This window comes from Stenella coeruleoalba, assembly GCF_951394435.1.
Source record: "Stenella coeruleoalba genome assembly, chromosome: 19".
NCBI classification, from domain to species: domain Eukaryota; kingdom Metazoa; phylum Chordata; class Mammalia; order Artiodactyla; family Delphinidae; genus Stenella; species Stenella coeruleoalba.
The window spans coordinates 47543738-47570845 of record NC_137165.1 but is presented as its reverse complement, the minus strand read 5'-3'; the positions used below and the strand labels follow the sequence as shown (position 1 = coordinate 47570845).

At 40.9% G+C, this 27108-nt stretch overlaps 1 protein-coding gene across 16 annotated transcripts in view; it reads left to right on the top strand.

Annotated features, from left to right (window-relative positions):
- Nucleotides 1-440: 440 nt before the first annotated feature.
- BPTF (bromodomain PHD finger transcription factor) overlaps nt 441-27108 on the top strand; it is a 141644-nt gene continuing 114976 nt past the window's right edge. For 14 of the 16 annotated variants that reach the window (XM_079904280.1, XM_079904277.1, XM_079904288.1 and 11 more), the window contains exon 1: nt 441-2292. In XM_079904280.1, coding sequence (XP_079760406.1) covers nt 1680-2292 — 613 coding nt within the window. In that variant the 5' untranslated portion in view covers nt 441-1679. The remainder of the gene's footprint in view (nt 2293-27108) is intronic. The other 2 variants (XM_079904282.1, XM_079904281.1) reach the window with 1 other exon arrangement.

Below are 27108 nucleotides of genomic sequence, written 5' to 3'. Positions count from 1 at the left end.
ACATAGGGTTGTACTTTATATAGTGCAGGATACAGGTTGCACACTTGTAGATTCTCAGCTATATCTGAACTGCATTCATTTTGATCAATCTGAAGTGTTTTTTTTTTTAAACTGACAGTTGCCAACATTTAAAAATCAAGAGATTTCATGTGAAATGCACATTTTCACCTTCTCTTGAAAAATTCGAAGGTCTGGCCATTTTAGGCCCACATTCCCAAAGTTGCGCTCTTTAAACAAAACAGGCATTTCCATCCGCCAAAGTCCTCACCTTGCTCACTTGATTTACTTTCACTAGTCACCTGGTCCCTGAAGGCATGTAAGTTTGCCACGCTTGCTGCTCAATGGAACTATATTGAATAAATGAATTTGGCAGTTAATGCTTGTACGTTCATTTTCATTTCACATACGCGTTCTATCCTTCTAACTCCATTATAATAAGCCACTTGGTGGGCAGAATCCTGTTAACTATTTTTCCTTAAATAACTTTTTGGTGGTCACGTGCTTCAATAAATATTAATATGTTTATAAAACCTTGCTCTTAGCCCCAGACCACTGCGAGTTGAGTCTCCCTGCGTTGGTCTGGGGATGCCTAAAATTTCATCATTATGATTCGTTCCCTGGGTTTAGCCGAGACTTGGTTACTTGTCAGGTAAGGAGATTAAAATTATTTCCCGATAACACAAACATACAACATTTTAAAGTAGGTATGAGGTGGGAAGTTACCCTTTCCACAGCAAATAAAAAAGTTCTTTCAGAGGTGGTCAAGTTTCTAGCTGGGACCCTGGAAAAGGTGGAGGGGACTGGAATGCAGTTGCACTCTGAAGTTTATCGAAGGCTTTTTGGGTGGGAATTTTATCCGAAGAGTCTCAGAGCGACCCTCGCTCGGGTTCTGGCAGCTTTGGGCGTGGCTTCTGGCACAGCCCCCGAGTAGTTGTCACTGGGATCAATTTCAGGACTCTCTAGAGCCCAGCCTTCGGAGTTTCACATTTCTGGGGGCTCGTCTCCCCGCCCTCAGGTAATTTCCCTCCGTTGCTGGCGCTGCCATGCCCCCTCGGTCGCTGGAGTCTCCCCCCCTGCCCGACACCCTCTCTGGCTCTTTCAGCATCAGTTTCCCCAAGGAGGCAGGAGGGAGACGAATTTGGGGGCTTCCCTGCCCTCGTCTTGGAGCCGGGGAAGGGGAGATGCGGGCAGGAGGCTCTGTGAGTTCAGGCTCGGCAGCCGGCTCCTGAGGCCTTCGGCCCGGGGCACTTCGCGAGGGAGCGACCCTCTCCTCAGAGCCGCCAGCGGGTGCAGTCCAGCCACGCCGAGCGGAGGGGGCCCGGGGCTCCCCGCCCCCGACCCGGCGTTGCCGCGCTCCCCCTAGCGGCCGCCGTGAGGCCTCGCTCCGTCCCAGGCTCGTCGGCGGCGCAGCTCACGTGACCGCGCTCCGGGCCTGCGGCCGCTGTCGGTTCCCCCAGTCACCGAGCGAGAGGGAAGAAACAAGATGGCGGCTGAAGGCGATCCGGAGTGGGGCCCCAGCAATTCGGATTGAGCCTTCTCCCTCCACCCGCTTCCGCCGGCCGGGCCCCTCCCGCCCGGCCCCGCGGGCCTCCCCACCCGGCCCCGGCGCCCCCCACCGCCACCCCTCCGCCCGCCCCTCCCCCCTCCGCTTTCCCTTCTCCCCCCGCCTCGTCTCCGACATGAGGGGCCGGCGGGGCAGGCCGCCCAAGCAGCCCGCGGCTCCCGCTGCGGAGCGCTGCGCCCCGGCCCCGCCGCCGCCGCCGCCGCCTACGTCCGGACCCATCGGGGGGCTCCGCTCGCGGCACCGCGGCAGCAGCCGGGGCAGGTGGGCCGCCGCCCAGGCTGAGGTGGCGCCCAAGACGCGGCTGAGCTCGCCCAGGGGGGGCAGCAGTAGCCGGAGGAAGCCGCCGCCGCCGCCGGCCCCCCCTAGCACCAGCGCCCCGGGCCGGGGGGGGCGAGGAGGCGGGGGCGGCAGGACGGGGGGCGGGGGCGGCGGCGGCCACCTGGCCCGGACCACCCCGGCCCGGAGGGCCGTCAACAAAGTGGTGTACGATGACCACGAGAGTGAGGAGGAAGAGGAGGAGGAGGACATGGTCTCCGAGGAGGAGGAGGAGGAGGAGGACGGCGAGGCTGAGGAGACCCAGGATTCCGAGGACGACGAGGAGGATGAGATGGAAGAGGACGACGATGACTCCGATTATCCGGAGGAGATGGAAGACGACGACGACGACGACGCCAGTTATTGCACGGAAAGCAGCTTCAGGAGCCATAGCACCTATAGCAGCACTCCAGGTACCCACCCAGCCCAGTTGCTGCAGACTCCTTCCCCACCTCCTCCCCCTTCTCCCCTCGCTCACTCCCTCTCTGGTCTCCCCCCACCCCCTCCTCCCCCCTCAGACAGAGGGGAAATGCGACGGCACATCAAGTGGCAAAAAACTAGATTTACTAGAGGAAAGAGGCGCATTGTTCAAAATGGAGATTGCATTGTTGCAGTTCGCAGGCCACACACTCGCGCTCTCTCTCCCTCTCCCCCCACCAACCCCCTCTTTTTCCTCTTAAAAATTTGTGCCAGTGCAGTGTCTCCACCGGGCAGGGTTGAAAGTTTGGCACACACACATCCATTGCATTCATTTTTCTCCCCTTGTTTTGGTTTGGTTTTTTGGAATGAAAGAAGCCTCTTGTTTTTGCAGACCTCTTTGCATTTCTAATGTGGTTTCTTTTAGATTTTTATTCTATATCTGTTCCTAAAAAGGGAATTCGGGATTTAGATAGATTGTGCCATGCAAACACACACAAAACATGCTTCTCTTCACACCCCGAGCTGTGTGGTTTTAAAAGTGTGTTAAGGAAATAGACCAGTTGGGTTAGTAGGGGAGCCTTATCTGGTCCTGTGTGTTTGTTTTTTATTCTTGAGTGCTAATGGGCGCGTGCAACAGTTGCGGGTAAATGGCCGATTAAAAAGCAAAGCAGAAAAACCAAAGGAAACCAAAACAAATTTAGTATTTCATCTGATTCAAAATCATTTCGGTAAAATGCAAAATAAAATAAGAGACCTCAGGAACATGCGTCTTAACTAATTTGATGCCTTTGCCTGAGAAATGCAGTTTCCTGTCACCTGTTGCAGAGACGTATAGTTGATCATGCAGACGCAATTGCTGAAGATGAACTTTTGGACCAACTCCCAAGTCACACAGCAGAAGTATAGGGAGATTTATTGCAAAATGACTTTTTATTTTCATTCTGTTTCTGAGGATAATAGTCCTCCCTGATCTGTAATGAATTTCTCCATGGTGACTCCTCTCCTATTTTCTCAGAGTTCCTCTAGGCTGGTGCTGAGATACGTTTTGTTTATTTAAAAAACACACACATACACACACACAATGGCGGCTTTGTATTAAATGCGTACTTGCGGCTTACTAAATTGTGAAAAAAACCGTAATTTACAGCGATAACCTACAAGACTTTTCCTTTATATTTTTGTTAATCTGGATTAACTAAATTAGAATCCAGTTTTCAGAGCATTTAAAAAGTAAAGTTCGTGAGAGAATAGGATCTTAACAAAGTGATAAAGATGTGTCACTTGTTTTTAAAAGAGACTAGGATAGTAGAAGTGGTTAAATTTAAGTGTGTCTGTTTTTTTATAAATACCTAAATACTCATTGGAGGAGTATGAGTATTAAGTCAGATGTTAACCTGTTTAGATTGTCCTAACAGCACATGAAAAAGGTAATTTCTTTTGCCTGACAGAATATCTGCCTGTCTTTGGGGTCGGGTGTGGGGAGAGCTGGCAGGAGAATGAAGGGAATGAATCAAATGTCAAGTGTTTGTGTCCTGTATGTAGAAGGGACTACACACCATTCTTCATTTCTTGCCAACTTAATTTTAGTACATCTTTTATAGTAATAGTTTTTACTTTAAGAAATCACATGTGGTCTTTTCTACCAAGAGCCCAGAATGGAAAGACCCGTGGAGAGTAAATTACACTATTGGAGGAAGTTTTCTCAGATGAGACAGAGCTAAGGTGTTTTGGCAGGGTGGTTCAGCTAACTTTAACTCCTCTTTGAAGGCCTAGAAAATAATATTTAGGGTTGAGAGCCATGTATATGCTGAGTTAAATTACAGTTTGTGGTTAGGTTTCCTTTTTTAAAAAGATGCTTATATCTTTATGTACTTCCATGACATTTCGTTTTTTCTGATGACATTCATAGTGCACCTTGTGTATGCTTGTCCTATCTTTATGTGAAATTATGGATTATATATGCTTATATTAATCTTATACCACCTGCATTTCCTAGTACAGCGTGTCTCACACAGCCGGTGCTCATCAGAGATTGGTTGGACAGATGATTGTTAGTAGGTGAGAACTTGTAATAAATGAAGTTGTGCTAATTCTACTGTGGGTGCCATAATTCCTAAATATTTTGGATTTGGGAAACTAAATATTGGTCTAATTAGATTTTGATACATTGACCAGGGAATGTTTTTAGCAGCAGAGTTAGTGTGTTTTGAGCTGCTGTTTCATATTGCTTGCCAGGCATTTTCCTTCCTTTATTGGATGTGGTGTTAACGTGTTAGATGTTTTACTTTTTGAAACATTATTTCTCAAGATTATGGTAGAAGAGATGATACATTTTGCGTTCTAAACTTTTAGAATACGTCTGCTTGCCTAGAACAATGCATGACAGTGAGTTGTTTAGGCTAAGCACCTGTTTCATTAGTTTTATTGTCTGTACTTCTAGGTAAATGTATGTGCTTTGGAAGGAAAAATGTATGTGCTTTGGAAGGAAAAATGTTCTAGATGGTTTGATATCCCCAAGCTCATAAATAAATGTGTTTGGTGGATTTGAATCCAGCTGTATTGTCAGGGCTCAGAGAGGAATATACTTTATTGGTAATTTAGAGAAGATTATTAAGCTTTGTAAACTAGAATGTTGGCTTAAGTACTAAATATTCAATTCCTAGTATAAGAAATTACTCATTCATCTATTCATATGTTGAGTACTTTGTAGGTAATATACCTGTTGATGCGAAGACATTGGTTGATGTTACTAGCTTAATTTTCTAAAACCATATATTTAAAAAAGTATTCACTGGAGGTGAAATGTTTTCCTTTTAATGGAGAGAAATTTTAAATGGGTACGTAAGGTTCTCACATGACAGATATTATTATAGGTATAACAATTTGTTAATACAAAATTGAAATCATCTAGTTTTGCTTAAATTCAAGGCATTTGGTTGAATGAGGCTTTTATTTTTATTGTTAAAATTTAGAGTTATTTCAGCCTGTAGGTTTTATGACATAGTTTGCAAGTACATTGAGAAGGATTGTGTAGAAAATCTTTTGAATAGGCATTTGGTAAAGTTCTGACAGCACCTTGAAATCAAGCATTTTCTAATTCAAAAAAGTTAAATTAGACTTTAAACAGAATAGTTCTTGCATTTAACTTGTGTGGAACATCTGAGAATACCTAGGTGGTATTTTGATTTTTTTTGTTGTTGTTGTTTTGCGGTACGCGGGCCTCTCACTGTTGTGGCCTCTCCCGTTGCGGAGCACAGGCTCCGGACGCGCAGGCTCAGCGGCCATGGCTCACGGGCGCAGCCGCTCCGCGGCACGTGGGATCTTCCCAGACCGGGGCACGAACCCGCGTCCCCTGCATCGGCAGGCGGACTCTCAACCACTGCGCCACCAGGGAAGCCCCTTGGTGGTATTTTGAAATTTGGAGCTTCTGATGACTTCAGAAAGCAAAAGCGCTGGTGTTGCCCTGGGAGAGTTAGTGATTTATGTCCTCTAAGGCAGGGGTCCGGTACTGGTCCGCAGCCTGTTAGGAACCGGCCTGCACAGCAGGAGGTGAGCGCGAGGAGTGAAGCTTCATCCGCCGCTCCCCATCGCTCGCATTACCGCCTGAACCATCACCCCCCCCCCCCACCCCCGTGCATGGAAAAATTGTCTTCCATGAAGCCCTGGTGCCAAAAAGGTTGGGGACCTGTGCTCTAAGGATTATGACAGTGGAGATGGGTGGCGTAGGTGCCATGAATGAACTGTAGATTGATCTGAAGCAGAATTTGTTACCTGCTGGCAGTATTTATTCTCACTGGTGTCAACCAAGTATCTTTTCATTGTGCTTGGAATTCCTGATTGCTACAAGTGAGGTACGAAGTGCAGTGGAGATTTAAAGGAGGGTGAGATCATACCCTATTTGGGGGAGTTGGTGTGGGTGTTATGCTTCCTGGATGGACATGTGGCTAGTGAGGATGGACATGTGGCTACTGAGGATGGACAGAAGAAGGGAGGGAGCAGCATGAAGCAAGGCACTGATTCTAAGGTGCAGGCAGGCTTAAGTAACCTGCTTTAGCAAGAGCCTGAGTATGTGAATAGGAAATAAAAAGATAAAGCACCATTGTTGGGCAGTACTTAGAGAACCAGGCTATAGCATCTCCTCTCTCCCTCATTTGTAGGATAACAATTGGGGTAGATCAGTGATCCTCAGTCATTTTTCACTCCTGGAACACCCAAGGGATTTGCTGTATTCCTATCAGCACCACGTGGGAGCATGAAACAAAACCAAATCAAATCGTGGATACTGTTAAATCACTGATGCAGCCAGTTCTTTCCCCCACAAATTGAGAGAATTAATGGAAGAGGTGATTTCTGAAGTCTCCTCCCCTCCCACCCTCCTGTCTATTTCAGGTCTATTTCATGTGTGGGTATTGGGGATCAATCAGAAGATCTGGAAACAAGCGGGATATGATTTCAGGGGGACATCAGGAAGTTTAGCATTACTTCTGTTCTGCAGGATGGATTGGAAGAGGACAGATAACTGGTGGGGATCTGGATGGGTTTTGTAGCCCTGGATGGGAAGATCAATTCAGGAGGTACTTCAGAATTCTCCAGCATCAGAAGTGTAGACAGAGGAATGCATCAGATATGCCTCTGTAAGAATGGCAATGCTTTCAGTAGGTACAGGAATTTAAGATTATAAGGGAAATTAATGAGATCTGTTTTCAGGTATTGGTACCTGAAGAGGTTAAACATGAGAATTAAAAGAAAGAAAATGCGGGCCCCAAAGAGTTATGAAAAAGTTGGACAACATGACCTGTGGGTATTAGAGAGGTGTGTCTGAGGTATGCAATAATAGATGGTCTGTGTACAGCTCAGGCTCAGTACTCTTCTGGTGTATATTTGGAAGTGGAGCTGGGTATTGAAATGTGGGTGTGCAGCAGGAATGAGGATATTAAGGCCAGGAGCTCTGGTCTGTTCCGTTAGGTCTGCCTTTCCTCCCTCTTCAAGACCCCATGTCCTCCCTGTGACTGCAGATCCTTGGTGGGGGGGGTGCCACGGGTGAGAAGGTGGTGGTAGTGGTGGCAGACTGGTAGTCTGGGTGACACAGACAGGAGGAAATCCTAGTAGATGCCCTCTTTGCATTGGTTAGATTGCTCCCTCCCTGGTCCTTAGCCATGCTCTGGGGATCTCTTCCTAGAAGTCTTCCCAGAGTTCTGTTGCTCACCTTGGTCTCTTCTCTCTCTCTTTTTTCTTTTTGGCTGCACCGCTTGGCATGTGGGATCTTAGTTCCCCGACCAGAGATCGAACCCGCGCCCCCTGTAGTAGAAGCACGGGGTCTTAATCACTGGACCGCCAGGGAAGTCCTCTCTTCTCTTTGAATGCCTCTTATAGCAGTTATAGCCTCATCTTCGTAATTTAGCACTAGTTTAGCACTGACCCTCATTATTCTAATTTTTTTCATGCTTTCAGTTCTTTAAAATGATAAGCTTCAGGAGACAGAACATTTCTTAAAAAAAAAACTTACAAAATGCACTTTAAAAGATAGACAGTAAAATGCAGATAGTATTAAAATGCATATAGCTAAATATAACGTTTTAATTGTTTGGTATACTGGTATGTATCAGATTATTCTGTATATTTTTCTAGATACTAAGTTACATTCCTCAAGTATTTTTTGATTGCTGGTTGATTTTTAAAAATAGTAACAGTAAGAGCTAACATTGGACATCTAAATTACTGAATTATTTTTGAGAAGTATTTAATAAAAATTACATTTAAAAAATACCAAAAAATTGGGAATTCCCTGGTGGTCCAGGGGTTAGGACTCTGAGCTCTCACTGACGAGGGCCCAGATTCAATACCTGGTTGGGGAACTAAGATCCCACAAGTTGGCATGGCAAAAAAAAAATTTTTTTTTAAATTATACACACACACACACACACACACACACACACACACACACAGAGTTTTGCATTTTTAAAATAGCAGCTTTATTGAGATACAGTATACGTACCATAAAATTTACCCTTTAAAAAAAGTGTATTATTCAATGGTTTTTAGTATATTCACGGAGTTGTGAATACATCATCCCTATCTAATTCCAGAACGTTTTTTATCACCCCAACAAGAAACCCATATCCATAGCAGTCACTCCCTGTTCTCTTCCTCCCCTGCTCCATCCCCTGGCAACTATTACTTCATTCTCTGTTGATTTGTCTCTTTTGGAACTTTCTTATGAAAGGAATCATACAATATGTGGCTCCTTTCACTTAGCATAATGTTTTCAAGGTTCATGGATCTTGGAGCATGTAACAGCACTGTATTTAAATAATATTCCATTATATGGATATGCCGCATTTTGCTCATCCATTCATCACTTCATGGATATTTGAATTGTTTCTACTTTTTGGCTGTTATGAGTAATACTGCTGCTAACCTTCGTGTATAGGTTTTTGTCTGGACAAGATGTGTTTATTTCTCTTGGGTATATCCTAGGAGTGGAATAGCTGGATTATTACAAATACAATTTTAGTAGAATCTTTATAACCAGACTTATTTTGTTCATTACAGTAGTTTTAAAACAGTTCTCTTAGGATGAATGAGAGCTGGTTTGTAAATCTTCCAAAATATCTATGATTTTTGGATTGCTTTAGGTCAGCTTGGAGAATTTATACCAGGGTTTGTCAGAGAAGGAGCAGTGTAAGTGGAGTCGTTTTCCCACATAGTCAGTGTGAGGGCGTCTGGCAGGCTTCGGAGGCACCCACATATGTCAGCCCACCGCAAAATTTTAGGCTGTCATGATACGTGAGAGTCTCAGGATTTTAGATAAATCTTTTATGAATGTCAGGGATCTAGGGAGGTAGCATGTAGCACAGAGTTTTAAAGAGTGAAGGATCTGGAACCAGTCCTCATAGGTTTGAATCTGGGCTCTGTGATGATGGGCATTTTGCTCAGCTCTTTGTACCTCACTTTCCTCCTTTGTAAAATGGAGATATCATAGTACTGAATTCAGGATGTTGTGAGGGCTGAATGGGTTAATGCATGTGAAGTGCCTAGAACAGTGCCTGGCATATATATAGTAAAGATTCAATAAATAGTAACTATTATTGTCTGTTGATTTGTTCCTGAACTGAAAGTGGATATTCTGTAGGGATATAGGGACCTTACAATGTAGTGAGGTAGTATTTTATTCTGTCGAAAGCTGTCAACTGACTCACAAGGTATAAAAATATTTTAAGCACCACATTAAATAAAAATGTACCTGAAAATAGAGCTTTATTTTCCCCCCTTTAAAAGAATTACTAAATGTTTAACTTACCCATTCAAAACATTCAGTTTACCTAACATCTGATTTATTCTAGAACTATAATAAATAATACATTTCCTTTAGTTATTTACAGGGGTCAGTTAAAGTAGAAATAGTGCCCTTGAGAATTTCAGCTCTTTGGTAGTTCCTCTCCTCCATGCCATTTTCCTCTGCCTGTTCCTTAAACACCAGGTTTCCAGGTTTTCAAACCAGCCCCTGGCCCCCTCACTGTCTCCCTCCTTCCCCTGAGATCTCATTTATTCTCAAGTTGTTTTTAAAAATTGCAATGAAAAATTTAAAAATAGTGTAGATTTACTCCTTTGGGAAAATACATATAATATAAAGATGAAAATGAAAATGATCTGTAATCCCACCAACCAAAGATACTCACTAGACATGTTTCTGTGTGTGTGTGTGTGTATATATATATATATATATATATATATATATAATTCCACTTACTGTAACCTGCTTTTATCTACACATTTTTTAAAAGTTATAACTAGGATGACACTAAACAAACTGTTTTTCCCTGATATACGGCAAGGTTTTCCCATATCACTGTATCTTTATCAGTCATCCATCCCTAATGATTAGTAATGCTGAGTTATCTCTTCACGTGCTTATTTGCTGTCTGTGAAGAAAATCATTGGTGAAGTGTCTGTTGAAATATTTTGCCCGTTTAAAAAATATTTATTTATTTAGGCTGTGCTGGGTCTTACTTGTGGCATACGGGATCTTTAGTGGCAGCATGTGGACTAATTAGTTGCAGCATGCATGCAGGATCTAGTTCCCCGACCAGGGATTGAACCCAGGCCCCCTGCATTGGGAGCGCAGTCTTATCCACTGGACCACCAGGGAACTCCCTTTGCCCAGTTTTTAATTGGGTGGTTTTCTTATTATTGAATTTGGAAAGTTCAGCTAACATAATAATTATTTATGATATATAATTTCCCAAAGCTCTTTTCTCTGTTCCTTTTTCAGAGCATTCTCTTCTTGGATGCAACATCCTGACTTATCTCTCTAAGGATATTTATATAGTTTTTTTTTTTTGAAGATTTCTTCTGTTTCTTTTGTTTTCTCAGATTCCTTTCTTAGGTTTTAGTTTTTTCTCTTTGATATTGGAGACTTTTTTCAAGTGCCTCGTGATCCTCAACTGTTCATATTTAGGAGTGAAGCACTGGGTAGCACTTTGTGGGTGGCCATGGGTTGTCAGCTGGTGGGTTTCACTGCAGAGTAATTGGGCAGTGGAACCCCAGGTATCAATATTTGTTTTTGTTTTTGTGAATTTTTGTTTTCTCTTTCACTCTTTTTTTTTTTCTCCTGTGAGTCTATTTGGTTTCTTAAGGGAAGATTTCTTAAATCTTTTTTCCTGGGGCTGGGAGTAGGGGTCCGAGGGCACGTGACCAATATCCTGGGAAGCCAGATGAGGGAGGGTGACTAGGGCTCACACCTTGGAGTAGGCACACTTCACTGAATTTCTCTGTTAGGAACCTTGAGCCAACTTTTTTTTTTTTTTAAGTGTGGTGTAATTGACATACAACATTATCTTAGTTGCAGGTGTACAGCATAATGGTTTGATATATATATACATTGCCGAATGATCACCACAGTAAGTCTAGTTAACACCTGTCAACATACATAGTTACAAAAACATGTTCTTTTTCTTGTGATGAGAACTTTTGAGATCTGCTCTCTTAGCAACTTTCACATATACAATATAGCACTCTTATCTATAGTTACCATGTTGTACAGTACATCCCCATAACTTATTTGTATTGATATTATAACTGGAAGTTTATAGCTTTTCACCCCCTTCACCCATTTTGCCCACCCCCATCCCCTGCTTCTGGCAGCCATCAGTCTGTTCTCTGTATCTATGAGCTTGCTTGTTGGCTTGTTTTTTAGGTTCCATATATAAGTGAGATCATACGGTATTTGTCTTTTTCTGTCTGACTTATTTCACTTAGCATAATGCCCTAAGGGTCCATCCATGTTGTCACAAATGGCAGGATTTTCTTCTTTTTTATGGCTGAATCATATTCCATATATGTATATTGTGTGTGTGTGTGTGTGTGTATACATCACATTTTTTTAATCCATTCATCCATCAATGGATACTTAGGTTGTTTCATGTCTTGGTTATTGTAAATAATGTTGCAGTGAACATGGGGGGTATAGATGTCTTTATTTTTTTTTGCGGTACGCGGGCCTCTCACCGTTGTGGCCTCTCCTGTTGTGGAGCACAGGCTCCGGACACGCAGGCTCAGTGGCCATGGCTCACGGGCCCAGCCGCTCCGCGGCATGTGGGATCTTCCCGGACCGGGGCACGAACCCGTGTCCCCTGCATCGGCAGGCGGACTCTCAACCACTGTGCCACCAGGGAAGCCCCTAGATGTCTTTTTGAGATAGTGATATCTTTTCCTTTGGATATATCCAGAAGTGGAATTGCTGGATCATATGGTAATTCTATTTTTCATTTTTTGAGGAACTTTCATACTGTTTTCCATAGTGGCTGCACCAATTTACATTCCTACCAGCAGTGCATAAGGGTTTCCTTTTTTCCACATCCTCGCCAACACTTGTTATTTCTTGTCTTTTTGATAATAGCCATAATAACAGGTGTGAGGTGATACCTCATTGTGGTTCTTTTCTCTTTGTTCTAGTATGTTTTTACCTTTTGTACTTCTTTGTTGTCAATTTACCAAGTGTTGAGAGGAAAAGGATATTAGCTCATGTTACATATTTATCATATATAAAGTGAAGTCTCATTAAGTATTTCTTTACAAAACGGTTAAAAAATAACTTATCTAATACTTATTCAGCGTGCAAGGTACTGTGTTAAAACCTTCACAGAGATCCAGTGATGGATAAGAAATGGTCCCTACTCTCAGGTCTTTATTCTTTCAAGAGGGAATAATAAAACAGTGCATAAATATAAAATAATATAGGGCAGGCTGTGGTAAGTGCTGTAAGAAAAACAATTAAATTAGGGAGAGAGATCATATTCTATATATTTGGGAGATCAGAAATGGTGTCAAGAACAAGGTTGAATTTGAGATATTTCTTGAAGATTGGGTAGGATTTCTCCAGGTGGAGATTGAACAGAAAGAGAAAGGAGGAGGTGAAAGGTAACAGATGACAGGAAGGTGAACGTTCAGGGACTGCGTACTTGATGTCTGAGTGTGGAGGAGGCGAGACTGTAGAGAAGTGGAGATTATGTTTTGGTCCAATTTGAATAAATGCCAGTCTGAGGAATTTGAACTTAGTAGGCAGTGTGTAGTCATTGAATGTTTTAAAAGTGGCGTATGTCATGATAAAGCTGAGCTTTTTGGGAATTCCCTGCCGGTCCAGTGGTTAGGGCTCCACGCTTCCACTGCAGGGGGCATGGGTTCGATCCCTGGTCGGGGAACTAAGACCCGCATGTCATGTGGTGCCGCCAAAAAAAAAAAAAAAAAGCTGAGCTTTTTGAAAAATAATCTGGCTTTGGTGTATAGGATTTATTGGAATAGGAGGGGGCTGGTATAATAACTTTTCATAGCTACCTAAGATCCCATCCTAAGGCTTTACCAAGTAGTTAAGCTGTGCTGTACAGTCATTCCTTGGTATCTGCAGGCAGTTGGCGGCTGGACCCCCCCCCCACCCCATGATACCTAAATCTGCTGGTGCTCAAGACTGTTACATAAAATGGTGTTGTACAGTTGGCCCTCGAAATCCTTGGATGCCAAACCTGTGGATATGGAGGGCCGACTGTTTACGTTTGCTGTGATTACCTGTAGTGACTAAACCTTTAGATAAATCTTGGTTCACATTCCTGGTTTTTTTTAAGGCTTTTACTATGTAATACTAATAATTATAAATATTATATAACATATATATTAGGTAATGTATAATATACGTATTATACTAATACAATATGTGTCATTATATTATAAATATTAGAAATATATTTCCACCAGCAGTGTATGAAAGTGCCCATTTCACCAGCACCAGTTATTTATAAACCATCTTTGCATCCAGTGGGTTAAAAGCCCTCTTGTTTCTCTTGTTTGAATTTGCATTTTTTGACTAATAAAATTTAATGCTTTCATGACCTCTGACACCCAAATCTCTGTAGTCATGGTTTCCTTCCTGTGTTTTAACTAATGGATGAGTGAATACTTCTTGAACCCCTCCACTTAGAAGTCCTGTAGGCACATCCAGTTCAACATGTTCCAAATAGAATTCATGCTTTAGAGACTGCTCCTAACCTCCCATTTCCTTGTTCAGTGAATAATGGCACTGCCCACTGAATTGCCCAAGTCAGAAGTGAGGAAGTACCAGACTCCTCCCTGTGCCTCACCCTCCATGTGCAGGCTTGTCACCAGGTCTTGTGAAGTTTACATCTTACATATCTCTTAAATATATTTCAGCTCTCTTGTCCATCCATGCTAATGGTTACCTAAATCAGGCCTTCTTTATCCCTTACTTGGCTTCTTAAGGAAACAGCCTGCCTGCCCGCCTGGGCTCCTTTTGTCCATTCATCTCTCATATCCATCTTCCACGTACATACTCCTCTGCTCTGAGACAAATCTGACCATGTTATGCCCTTTCTTAAAAATCTGTGGGAAAATGATTATGTGCTTTAGTGTAGGTGGATAGTTCTGACTTGGCTTTTGCTTCCTCTACCAGCCTCATCTTCTGTTGCTTCATTTATTTGTTCACTTATTTTAAAAATACCTGTTGAGAACCTACTATGTTCCAGGCACTCTTTGGGATGCAGCCAGGAATAAAGCAGACATGGCCCCTGCCCTGAAACAGCAGGGAAGGTAGCCAGTGTAACAGTGAGAGAAGTGCTTCCAAAAGGGGCAAGTAAGAATGACTTCATGGGCGTGGGGCGGGGAGTGTCAGAAAAGGCCTCCCTGAAGAGGTGACAGGTGAGCTCCAAATGGAAGTAGCCGGCAGAGGGGAGGGGAAAGAGGATTCTAGGCCATAGGATCACCACATGCAATGGACTGGAGGGAAGACCATGAAGGATTTCAAAGCCAGCAGTGCTGTGATCAGGTTGGTGTTTTTTTAAAAAAAGTCCCTCTGGCTATAGAATAGATAATGAATTGGAGTGGGATAAGAATTGATGAAGGGAATTAGGCTGTTGAAGTAGACCAGGTGACAGATTTTGTACCTTGGAGAGAAATATTCAAAAAATAATTTAGTATTTAGGATGTCACATCTTAGTGATAGATTGGTTAGTTGGGATATGGTCAAGGTTGAATTGACTTCTAAATCTCCTTTATTTCTCTCTTTATTCACAACTTATTTCTCTTCACCTTTAATTTGATTGTCAAGTAATGCTGAATTCTTTGTAAAAGTTCCCCTCAAACACCTCGTAGTGGGGCTTCCCTGGTGGTGCAGTGGTTGAGAATCCACCTTCCTATGCAGGGGACACGGGTTCGATCCCTGGTCTGGGAAGATCCCACATGCCACGGAACAACTAAGCCCGTGTGCCACAACTACTGAGCCTGTGCTCTAGAGCCCGCGAGCCACAATTACTGAGCCCGCACACCACAACTACTGAAGCCCGCTCGCCTAGAGCCCTTGCTCCACAACAAGAGAAGCCACTGCAGTGAGAAGCCCACGCACCGCAACGAAGAGTAGCCCCCGCTCGCCGCAACTAGAGAAAGCCTGTGTGCGGCAATGAAGACCCAACACAGCCAAAAATAAATAAACAAAATAAATAAATTTATTTAAAAAAAAAAACACCTCATAGTTATTCACTGCTGTGATGACTAACTCCTGGTCACCCATCCATCACCTTCTCCAGCTTGTCTTCTCTGGTCACCATTCCCTTTTCCTTAGGTGAGACTAAGTTCCTTTACCTCTCCCTAACCCCCCAGGACCATGTGCATTTATGTTTAGTTTCCAAATATTTCAAGGTGTTCTAGGTTTCTTTCTTTCTGTTACTGATTTCTAATTTAATTTCATTGTGTTCAGAAAGCATACTTTGTATGACTTTAATTCTGTAAAACATTTTTAGAGGTTTGTTTTGTGCCCCAAAATGTTGTCTGTCTAGGTGAACGTTCCAAGTGTACTTGGAAAAGAAGGTGTATTCTGCTGCGGGTGGGTAGAGTGTTCCGTAAGTGTCAGTTAGGTCAAGTTGGTTGCATTATGAACGTCTTCTGTATCCTTGCTGATTTTCTACCTGCTTGTTCTATTGATCACCAAGAGAGAATTGTTGAAGTCTACAAATATTGTCATGGATTTGCCTATTTCTCTTTGGAGTTCTGTTAGGCTTCATGTATTCTGAGGCTCTGTTATTAAGTACTAAACATTTAGGAAGGATTATTTGACCCCTTCATCATTATATCTTTATTTGTTAAGACATCGTACTGAAATGGACTCTAATTATCTGTCTGTCTCCTTCATCCGAACCTGTCTTAGGGCAGGGAGACCCTCATTCATCTCCCTCTCCTTCGTGCCGCTCAGTCTCTAGCATGCAGTAGGCAGCACAGGTAATTGTTGAACTGAGTGTATGAGTCAAAAAAAATTTCTCTAGATTCTTTTCACCCTTAGTTCTGCCCTGTCCAGTATGGCAGCCACTAGCCACGTGGGGCTATTTAAATTTAAATTGAGTAAAATTCAAACTTCAGTTCTTCATTGACACTAGCTACATTTCCAGTGCCCAGTAGCCATGTGTGATGTAGAACATTTGGGTCACTTCATATCATCACAGAAAGTTCTCTTGGGCTGACCGTGTTACTGTCGCCAGTCTGCTTCTGCTAAACTGTGAGAATTTACCTAGCATCCCTTTTTCTCTAGCCTTTTATTTGCTCTGAATCCTGCGCGGCCTGGGTAGCCCCAGCACTTGGCTGTGGTTCTTCTCTGTTAAGCCTGTCAGCCCAGCGTTATTTGTGGATGTGATGGTGTTGAATTTCTGCAGTGAGACTCGGGCTCATCTTTGCGACGATGGCATCGTTTGTTGTTCTCTGGGGTAGGGGAAGAGGTAGTCAGCTAACCTTCAGTTTTAGAAAATCTGCCATGGTCCTGATAAAATTAAGCTAAGTCGTAGATGCAGGACAAAAGGGAAAGAATTAAAATTCAGAGACTTTTGGGTGAGAAATTTAGTTTGGTTACTCAGGGAATTCCTGTATTGTAAAAGTTGGTATGTGAACTGAATTGTCACATACTGGTGTGTTGTTTCAGTTGTCTTGAGTTCTATATAAAACCTCTTTCTCAGGAGTCTCTGGACAAATGATTTAATTACTTCAGTAGTTTTCAAGGAAAAGACATCACTTTTTGAGTGGAATTCTTTTGTTACCTAACCAATGTTAAATTGCAATTATGGAATCTCAGAAGATTTGCTAAGAAAGCTCATGCTTACACTCTTCTCTACTCATGGATGTGTTCTAGAATTCACACACTTGGGAGACTGTGTGGCCAAGTGATTCATACTGAATGACAGTGTTCAGTAGGTGCAATTTCTACATTTTGCTGCTATGGCTTCCTGCTTGGTTTCAGGATGTTAACATTGCCTCCTTTGAGGTCTGTTTATAGTGTATTCTATTTATGGAACTTAAAAAGCATTTCAGAAACGCACATATTAATCTGTGTGGAATTTCTCTTCTTGTTCTTTTTCCTTCTAATGCTTGCATAGCTATATTGAGACTTGTCTGAGGAAATAGTCCAGCATTTAAAGTAGCTAATAGAATTTTAGCCCTTCCCATCAGCGCAGTTTTCCCTGTTTTTCTAAACATCAAAATTATTTCACACACTCTTTGCAGTCTTAGTAAATTACCCTTTTCTCCAACTTATGACCATAATCTGCTTTCACAGTGTTATGCAAATAATTAAAAAATTAAAAAGTGATTTTACTGTAATTTCAGATACATATTTGAACTTTTTAGCTTGAATTGTCTGGGTGAAATGCCTCAAATTTCTGATTCTCTGTAAACTTGGAAGATTGCCTTTATCCAGATATATTATTATCCTTAATTGCCTAAACAGCTTGAGTTATAAAATCTCCCTGCATTTCAGGAGAAACCTAACAATGGGAGCTTGTTTATGGCAGGGGACACAAACTCAAATGCTACAGGGTCCAAGTAAATTAAAGATGTGAAGTGGCCTTTTTTTCCCTTTATTAATACAAAACTGCATTTGCTGTTAAAGTTTATTTGCCTTGAAAAACTAACCCTATTGGAATTTTAGTCCCTTTTTGCTTTTACAGACAGTGCTGTTGTAAATGTGCTAGAGATGTATCTTTAGTCACCCAGCCTGGTGTTTCTATAAGGTAGATTCCTAAGAGTAGGGTGGTTGGGTTACATTTCATAGGCTGAGCCAGGTTATACTCTCATTACTATTGTTCTTAGACCTTCCCTAATCCGTGTTTATGTGGCTTTTAAATTGACTTTTTCTGGAATTTACCGAAGTTTACTCAGACCTTTAGCGGGTATTTTTGGATATAGACTAGGCGCAAAATCCTTTCCTCATCAATTTATTGGTAAATACACTTATTTATAATATGAAAGCCTGAGGTTTAGCTCCTAAATTGGGAGGCAGATGTCTCTCTTCAGAGTTTTCTGGCCAAGTGGGAATGGAATTTTTTTTATTGCTTCTTAGCTTGAATTTGACCTTAGAGGCGTCATTCCTCTGTGGGCCTTATTAGTTTACTCACCTGTAAAGTGTAGATTGGACTAGATGATCTAATGGGCAAGGGATTGGCAGACTTTTCTCTTAAAGTGCTGTATAGTAAATATTTTAGTCTTTGTGGGCCACACTGTTTCTGCTGCAACTACTCAACTCTGCCACTGTAACATGATAGCAGTTGGAGACAATAAGTAGACAAATGTGTATGGCTGTGTTTGAATAAACCTTTATTTGTAAAAACAGTCTGTGGCTGGCCATAGTTTGCCAACCTCTTTCTGAGGTCTTGACATTCATTAATCTGTGATTTGGATAACTAGGTTAGGAAAAAAGCTTTGAATTTTTAAAATAACACTTTTTTTTTTTTTTTTTTTTTTTTTTTGCGATATGCGGGCCTCTCACGGTTGCGGCCTCTCCAGTTGCGGAGCACAGGCTCCGGTCGCGCAGGCTCAGCGACCATGGCTCACAGGCCCAGCCGCTCCACGGCATGTGGGATCCTCCCGGACCGGGGCACGAACCCGTGTCCCCTGCATTGGCAGGAAGACTCCCAACCACTGCGCCACCAGGGAAGCCCCTAAAATAACACTTTTGAAAGTCTAGTAAGAACTTCAAATTTTATTTTTGCTTTTTCTCTTTATCAGGAAAGAAATAAAGAAAATTTAGAAAACTCAGAAGATAACATTAATATTTTGGTCACTATCCTTTGATAACCAGCTTTGTGTGTATATTCATGAGGAGTACTTACATGTGTAGAAACGTACATATTTTTTATAAAACTGGATAATGCATAATTGGTTTTATGAATCTTTTCCCTTATAGCATGAAATCTTACTGTATCTTTAAATAATTTGTGTATGAAAATGTCTGCTGTCATGGAGCTTCTAGTGGAGAGCTCATGGATTTTAAAAATTAATTTTGTATTTAGCCACCTCTTCTCTTTTCTAATAGTTTCTAATAGCTTATTTTTTGATTGGGTTGGAATTTCTAGGAATAACATTTCATCAGCTTCAAACATGAAGCATATACATACATCTGCTTTTCTTATATTTATACCTCCTTTTTGTTTCTTTTCAAATTGCACTGTCTACCACCTCTAAAACAATGTTAAATACTAGTTGAAATGAGAAGCATCTTAGTGCACTTTCTAAATTTAATGGGACTGATGCTAATATTTCACTGTGAATTGTTATGCTGACCATTGACTTTTTTGTTTTGTTTTGTTTTTTGCTATCCTAATAAGCATAAAGGGATATTTCATTTTGGTTTGGAATTTAAGTGCTTTGTTGCCTATGTGATGTGCATGTATTTTCTCCTGGTGTGTGGCTTGTGTTTCACTCTCTTAACTGTCTAATCAATGAGCACATTTTGTCTCTCCATTAATTCAAGTCTTTGATCTCTTTCATCAGTGTTTTATTGTTTTTGGCCTACTGGTCTTTTTCATATTATTACATTTGTATCTAAGTATTTGATGATTTTTGGTGCTATTACAATTAGTACTTATTTTTTAAATTTGAATTTCCAGTTATTTATTGTTATAATAGAAATATAATTGATTTTTGTGTATTGATCTTTGTGACCTTGTTAAACTCAACTGTTAATCTAATAGATTTTTTTTTTTTTTGTAGATTTCTTGGGATTTTCTACATAGGTAATCATGTTGCCTGGCAAATAGAGATGATTTTATGTTTTCCTTTTCCAAGCTGGATTTTCTTTTTCTTATTGAAGTATAATTGATTTACAATATTGTGTTAGTTTCAGGCGTACAGCAGAGTGATTCAGTTTTATTTAATTCTTTTTTTCGATTCTTTTCCATTATATTTTATTATAAGATATTGAATATAGTTCCCTCTGCTCTACAGTAAATCTTTGTTGTTTATCTGTTTTATGTAAAGGTAGTGTGTATCTGTTAATCCCATACTCCCAATTTATCCCTGTCCCCCCTTCCCCTTTGGTAACCATAAGTTTGTTTTCTATGTCTGTGAGTCTGTTTCTGTTTTGTAAATAAGTTCATTTTTACTATTTTTTTAGATTCCACATATAAATGATATCATATAATATTTGTCTTTCTCTGTCTGACTTAACTTCACTTAGTATGATTTCCTCTAGGTTCATCCATGTTGCTGCAAATGGCATTGTTTCATTGTGGTTTTATGGCTGAGTAATATTCCGTTGTGTATATATACCACATGTTCTTTATCCATTCCTCTGTTGATGGACACTTAGGTTGCTTCCACGTCTTGACTATCGTAAAAATTGGTTTCTAATTTAACTTCATATGTCAGAGAACATACTGGGTATGACTAAAAATGTTTAAAAAATGAAGTCATTTGAGATTTGTTTTATGACCCAAAGCATTGTCTGTTTAGGTGAATATTCCATGTGTACTAGGAAATAAGAGTCTGCTGCTGTTGGGTAGAGTGTTCCATAAATGTGATTAACTGTTGTTGATAGTGTTCTTAAAGTCTTCTATATCCTTGCGGATTTTCCATCTACTTGTTCTGTTGATTACTAAGGGAGGAGTGTTGAAATCTACAACTATTGTTATAGATTTGTTCTCTGTCTCCTTGCAGTACTGTATGTTTATGCCTTATATATTTTGTGGCTCTGTTATTAGGTTCATAAACATTTATGGTTGTTGGTCTTTTGATTATTTGACCCCTTTATCATTATGAAATGACCTTCTTTACTCTGGTAATATTCTTTGCTTAAAATCTACTGTTTGATATTAATATAACCAGTTCAGCGTCTTTCTTTTTGAATAGTGTTAGCATGGTGTATCTTTTTCCACCCTTTTCCTTTTAGTTTGTACTATGTCATATATATATATATATATATATATATATATATATATATATATATTTTTTTTTTTTTTTTTTTTGCCGTGCTGCATGGCATGCGGGATCTTACCCCATCCAGGGATCGAACCCGTGCCTCCTGCGGTGGGAGCGCAGAGTCTTAACCACTGGACCTCTATGGAAGTCCCTAGTATATATTTTAAAGGGGTTCCTTGTTTTGTTTTTTTAAAAAGCCAGTCTTCTGACAGTGAATTTAGGCTATTTACACTTAATATAATTTTTTTTTTTTTTCTTTTTTGGCCGTGCCTCACAGCTTGGTTTGCAGGGTCAGTTCCCTGACCAGTGATTGAATCCGTGCCCTTGGTAGTAAAGCATGGAGTCCTAACCACTGGACTGCCAGGAAATTCCTGTCTTTTTTTTTTTTGGTTCCTCTTTTTCCCTTTCCTGCCTGCTTTTGGATTAGTTGAACATTGCCCTATTTTAATTTATTAGCTTTTTGGTTTATGTCTGTGCTATTTTTTTAGTGGTTCCTCTAGGAATTACAAAATACTTATCTACTTAAAGTTAGCATTTTATCCCTTTAAGTAAAATTTAAAAGTCACAACCATAGAGGTTCCCTTATCCTAGCCCTCTCCCCAGTGCTATAAGTGTCGTATATATCTACAGTTGTCCCTCTGTATCTGTGGGGGATTGATTCCCAGGACCCTTGTGGATACCAAAGTCTCTGGATGTCAGATCCCTTGTATAAAGTGGCACCGTACAGTTGGCCCTCTGTATCAGACTCTACATACATTAAAGCTCCACTAGATGATGTTACAATTTTTGCTCTCAACCACTGTACATATATATATATATTTTAACTGTACGTATTTTAAAGAGTTTAACTGTACGTATGCTTAAGAGTTGAAACAACCTTTTTTGTTTGTTTTTTAATTTCTTGTTCTTCCTTTATTCCTGAAAGTCCAGTTTTCACTCTGGTATCATTTCTGTTTCTTTTACCATTTTTACCATTTGTTTTTTTGTTGTTCTTTCATAATTGAGATTTTATTGGCTGTTTTGAGGATCAGTACACAGACATTTCAATTTGTACAAATTCTTAACATACATACCAAAACTCTAAAAAATCATGTAGTTGTGATTCTTTTCTGAACAGTTATTCCAGTGACTTTCCAACTTAAAATGTGGAGGCAAATTTTCCTTGACAGGATATCAAGTACCAGTATCTTCAAATATTGATATGCTGTTACATCATTAAGTCTCACTAATTCACAATTTAATATCACATACACTACATACTAAAATTGTCGATCGTCTACAGCACATTAACAAAATTACTAGAAGAACTGGACTACCATGACCAAAGATGTTACAGAGTACACAAAATTCTGACCAGGGGAGCCAAGATCAAGGAGTGAGTGGTTTGCTTTAGGAAACTCTGTTAGTTTTCCTTCATCTGAAATGTTTTTATTTTGCCTGAATTGTGGAAGAGTATTTTTGAAGGATATAGAATGCTGGGTTGATATTTCTGTAAGCACTTTAAAGATGTCCCATTCTCTGCGGTTATTTGAATTATTGTTCTCTCATATGTAATGTTGTTTTTTCTCTTGCTGCTTTGTAGATTTTTCTTTAGCTATATGTTCTGGAATTCCTTCCGTACTCTGGCTTGCGGGGGGGGGGGGGGGGGGGGGGCTCTTTTCTTGATCTACTGGCTAGAAAGATGTGAGTTTCTTGTAGATTCTGTAGTTGGAGCCTCCCTTGAGGCAGGGGCCGGAAGAGGGGGAAAAAAAGTAAAATAACAACAAAACAGGGGATTTCCCTCATGCTCTTCAGCACACAGGGGACCCTTTTCCTCAGTCCTCTGCCTGAAAGACAGGGCTTCTCTGAGTTTTTTCTGTTCATGCTTTTTGCCGTAGATTCACTGTGAGCTTGTTCTATTCCAGGAGAGAAAATAGGGAAACAGTCCTCTGCTTGTTGTTTGTTGTTGCCTCTTCTAGTTTCGACTCCCCTACCTGGTCCTTGTGCTTTTGCTTCCCCCCCTCCCCCCCATAATCCTTTGGTGGTTGCTTTTTCTGTATTTTGTCCAGAGTTTTCAGTTTAGTGGAGCCATTATCTCCAGTGAGCTTATTACTCCATCTTGGCTTGGCTTTGGACCACATTCTTCTTGTGAGCTGCATAGTGTTCCCTTGTGCGGAAGTACAATATTATAGTTTTTTGTTTTAGCCAGTTCCTTACTGGGTGGACATTTAGGTTATATACAGCTTTGGCACTGTTGCAAACAATGCCAAAATGAATGTACATGTGAGTTATGTTATATGGTAAATTCTTAGAAAGGGGATTGCTAGATTAAAAGGTATGTATTATTCTGTAATTTTTCATAGATATTTACATATAGTATGCTTCTGGATTTTATTTGCTATTTTTAACTTTATTTTAATAACTATGATTGACCCATCATTTCTTTTGTGGAGGGGGTGGTACATGTCTTTTGTTATTAGGTTTTGGTGTCGCTGTTATCCTGGTTTTTTTTTTTTTTTTTTATCTTTTTTTTATCCTGGTTTTTTTAAGAGGACTTTTAAAATCTTTTCTTCTTTTTCTGTCCTCTGGAATGTTTTGAAAACCATCCTGGCTGGGTGCTGTTTTAGGGGCAAGAGCTCGCTGACATCTTCTTCAGTTTCTCCCATAATTATTGGTTTGTTTTCTGTTCTTTGATTTAGTTTTGGTGTTTGGTAATTCTCTGACGGTCATCCTTTCACCCAGGTTTTAGACTTTATTAGCATTCTTTTAATAGCTTCTGTACCTGTGGCAAGTTCCCCTTTATCATCACCAATTTTATTTATTGTGCTTGGTCCCACCTTTTCTTGATTAGGTTAGTTCTAGTTGTGCCCTGTAGATTGCCTGTCTGTCCTCTTTACTCACTCTTCTACCTCCTCTTTGTGGACATTTGAATTTGTGACCTGCGTTCATGTTAGCTATTTAGTCAGTCTACTAGAGCTGTTAAGATTAAAAAGAAGTGTCTTAAAGTCTCCTGCTACTATTCTGTTTCTGTCCAGTTCTTCTTGAATTTCTTATAGTTTTGCTTTATATTGTTTGATGCCAATTTATTTGGTTTATTAATTCATGCAGCAACTAATTCAGGAATCTGCTATGTACCAGGAAGTGTAATAAGTACTAGGCCTGAGAAGCCAAACAAAAATTGTCCTGGGCTTCCCTGGTGGCACAGTGGTTAAGAATCTGCCTGCCAATGCAAGGGACACAGGTTCGAGCCCTGGCCTGGGAAGATCCCATACGCTGCGGAGCAACTAAGCCCATGCACTACAACTACTGAGCCTGAGCTCTAGAGCCCGCAAGCCAGAACTACTGAGCCCACGTGCCACAGCTACTGAAGCCTACGCCCCTAGAGCCCGTGCTCCGCAGCAAGAGAAGCCACAACAGTGATAAGCCCGTGCACCGCAACAAAGAGTTAGCCCTCGCTCACCGCAACTAGAGAAAGCCCACGCGCAGCAACGAAGACCCAACGCAGCCAATAAATTAAAAAAAAAAAAAAATTGTCCTGGCCTTTGTGGAAGTTGCAGTCTAGTGGAGGCATATGTTAATTGAATGAAACTGTAAGGCTTTTAAGTGTGATAAAATACTATGAGGGAAAAGAGCTGAATGAATGAGGAGCTGGCCACTTGACAGAGTGGGAGAGAGTATTCTAGGTAGAGAGAACAGCTGTGGGGAGGCAGCGAGCTTTGCATGATCCAGGAGGCCAGTGTGGCTGAAGCAGAAAGGAGAGGGGGAGGCTGAGTTTGGAGCAGTAGCCAGGGCGTACCTCACAGAGGGCCCTGTAGGTCTCAGGAAGGAGTTTGGATTTTAATCCAAGTATGGTGGGGACTCACTGAAAGGCTTAAAGTTGGGGATTGGCACAATCATATTTACTTTTTATTAAGTTGTTCATAACTGTTATATCTTCATTGTAGACTGCATCCTTTATCATTACAAAATCTTTGTTCCATTTAGGGATTTAAAAATTTTTGCTTTGAATTAAACTTTTGTAACTCCTTTTTATTTCCATTTCCTACAAAGAGAAGTGTACCTGGGACATCCTGTTGAAAATAGCTAGTAGGCAGTTGGAAATAATGTCTCTGGAGTTCTGAAGCGAGGTCTGGGTAGAGAAATGCATTTAGAAGTCATTGATATTTGGGTGGTAATTGAGTCCACTGATAACTGGGGGAAAGCAGGAGAATCTGCTGAGGACTAAACTTTGGGGAATTTGCACGTGTAAGAGAGGTGTTTGGCAGAGGGACAGCTGGTCAGGGAAATTGAGTCCTGGGTGGCACAGGAAATTCAAGAAGGATGTTGTGGCCAAATATGTCAGATGTTTTCAAAGAGAGGATAGGTAAAACAGGCGGTATGTTACAGCACTTTCTATCCCAGGTATCGGTTGATGTTTACAAGTTTGCAGTTAATTTAATAATCTTATTTAATCTTACTCTGTATTTAGGCTGTAACATGATATGTCCTGTTAGCTATATATATTGAAAAAATTGAAACAAATAATTGAAACAATTAGAAGTAAGGAGCTTTAGAACAGATTTTCTGAACTTTTTGCTTTTACTTTACGTAATTTCAAATATGCAGAAAAGCTGAAAGAATAGTACAATGAACACCCAGTATACCCTTCTCTTGGATTCACCGATTTTTGTTGTTTATAAATTTATGTATTTATTTATTTATGGCTGCATTGGTCTTTGTTGCTGCGCGCGGGCTTTCTCTAGTTGCGGCGAGGTGGGGGCTACTCTTCCTCGTGTGTGCGGGCTTCTCATTGCGGTGGCTTCTCTTGCAGAGCACGGGCTCTAGGTGCGGGGGCTTCAGTAGTTGTGGCTCGCGGGCTGTAGAGCGCAGGCTCAGTAGTTGTGGTGCATGGACTTAGTTGCTCCGCAGCATGTGGGATCTTCCTGGACCAGGGCTCGAACCCGTGTACCCTGCATTGGCAGGCGATTCTTAACCACTGCACCATCAGGGAAGTCCCGGATTCACCAATTTTTATAAACATTTTTGCCATATTTGGTTGCTCAGTCTTTTAAAATTTTCTTTTTGCTGAACCACTGAATAGTAAGTTGTAGACATAATAGCACTTCACCTCTAAATACTTCAGCATACTCAAGACATTTAATTTAACATGGATATAACATTACATTTCAAATTTCCCCAGTTGTCCTCTATTGCTGTTTTGTTTCTTTATCCAAGATTCAGTCAAGGGTCTTGTATTGCTTTTAGTTGACATCTCTTTTGTTCCTTTAATTTAGAGCTCTTCTGTCACTTTTGGAGAGGGAAGGGTTCTTTTGTGACAGTGACATTTTTTCATTGTCCAGGCCAATTGTCTTTAGAATGTCTCACTGTTTGGGTTTATCTGATTGTTTCCGATAGAAACACACATTATATAGAGAGTTATGGGGTCTAGAAGTATGAAAACACTATAAATATTCTTCTTAGAATTAATACAATAAAAATGTATGAACCAAACTGAAAAATCTACTGTGGCATCTGGATTTTAATCTTGGCATGACCTCACCCCTGGACCTCTAGTTTTGCTTCTGGGTATCATTTGTTGAACACACTTTTTTTGTGTGTTTTTTTTTTGGTTATTACAATAAAACATGGTCTGTGCTCTCAGGGAGTTAACAAATGAGCTGGGGGCACATGAGTAATTGCCTGTAATATAAATGCACTCACACTATAATGGAGAGCTGTACAAAGTGTCAGAGAAGCACAGTGCCTGGAGGCACAGGAGAGGACAGAAGAGGCGACATTTGATCAGGGCCTTGGAAAAGGTCTAGGATTTCTTGCAGCTTCAGCAAATTAAGGCAATATCTGCTTAAAATGTACAGAGAAGTTTTTAAATTAAAAAAGCGAGAAATTAACAAATACAGATGGTGCCCCACGGTGCATATTTTAAAAACCCAAGCATGTAGAAAAGGACCCCAAGCAACAGTTAACACTTGGTGAATATTGTTGCCAGTTCTTCCAAAGAGCTCAGAGAAGAGAGCATCCCTATAGACTCTATGAAGTAGAATTCTATTGTGGAATTAAAAGGAGTGGGAAGTTTTGCCTTAGCAACTGTCAGGTTG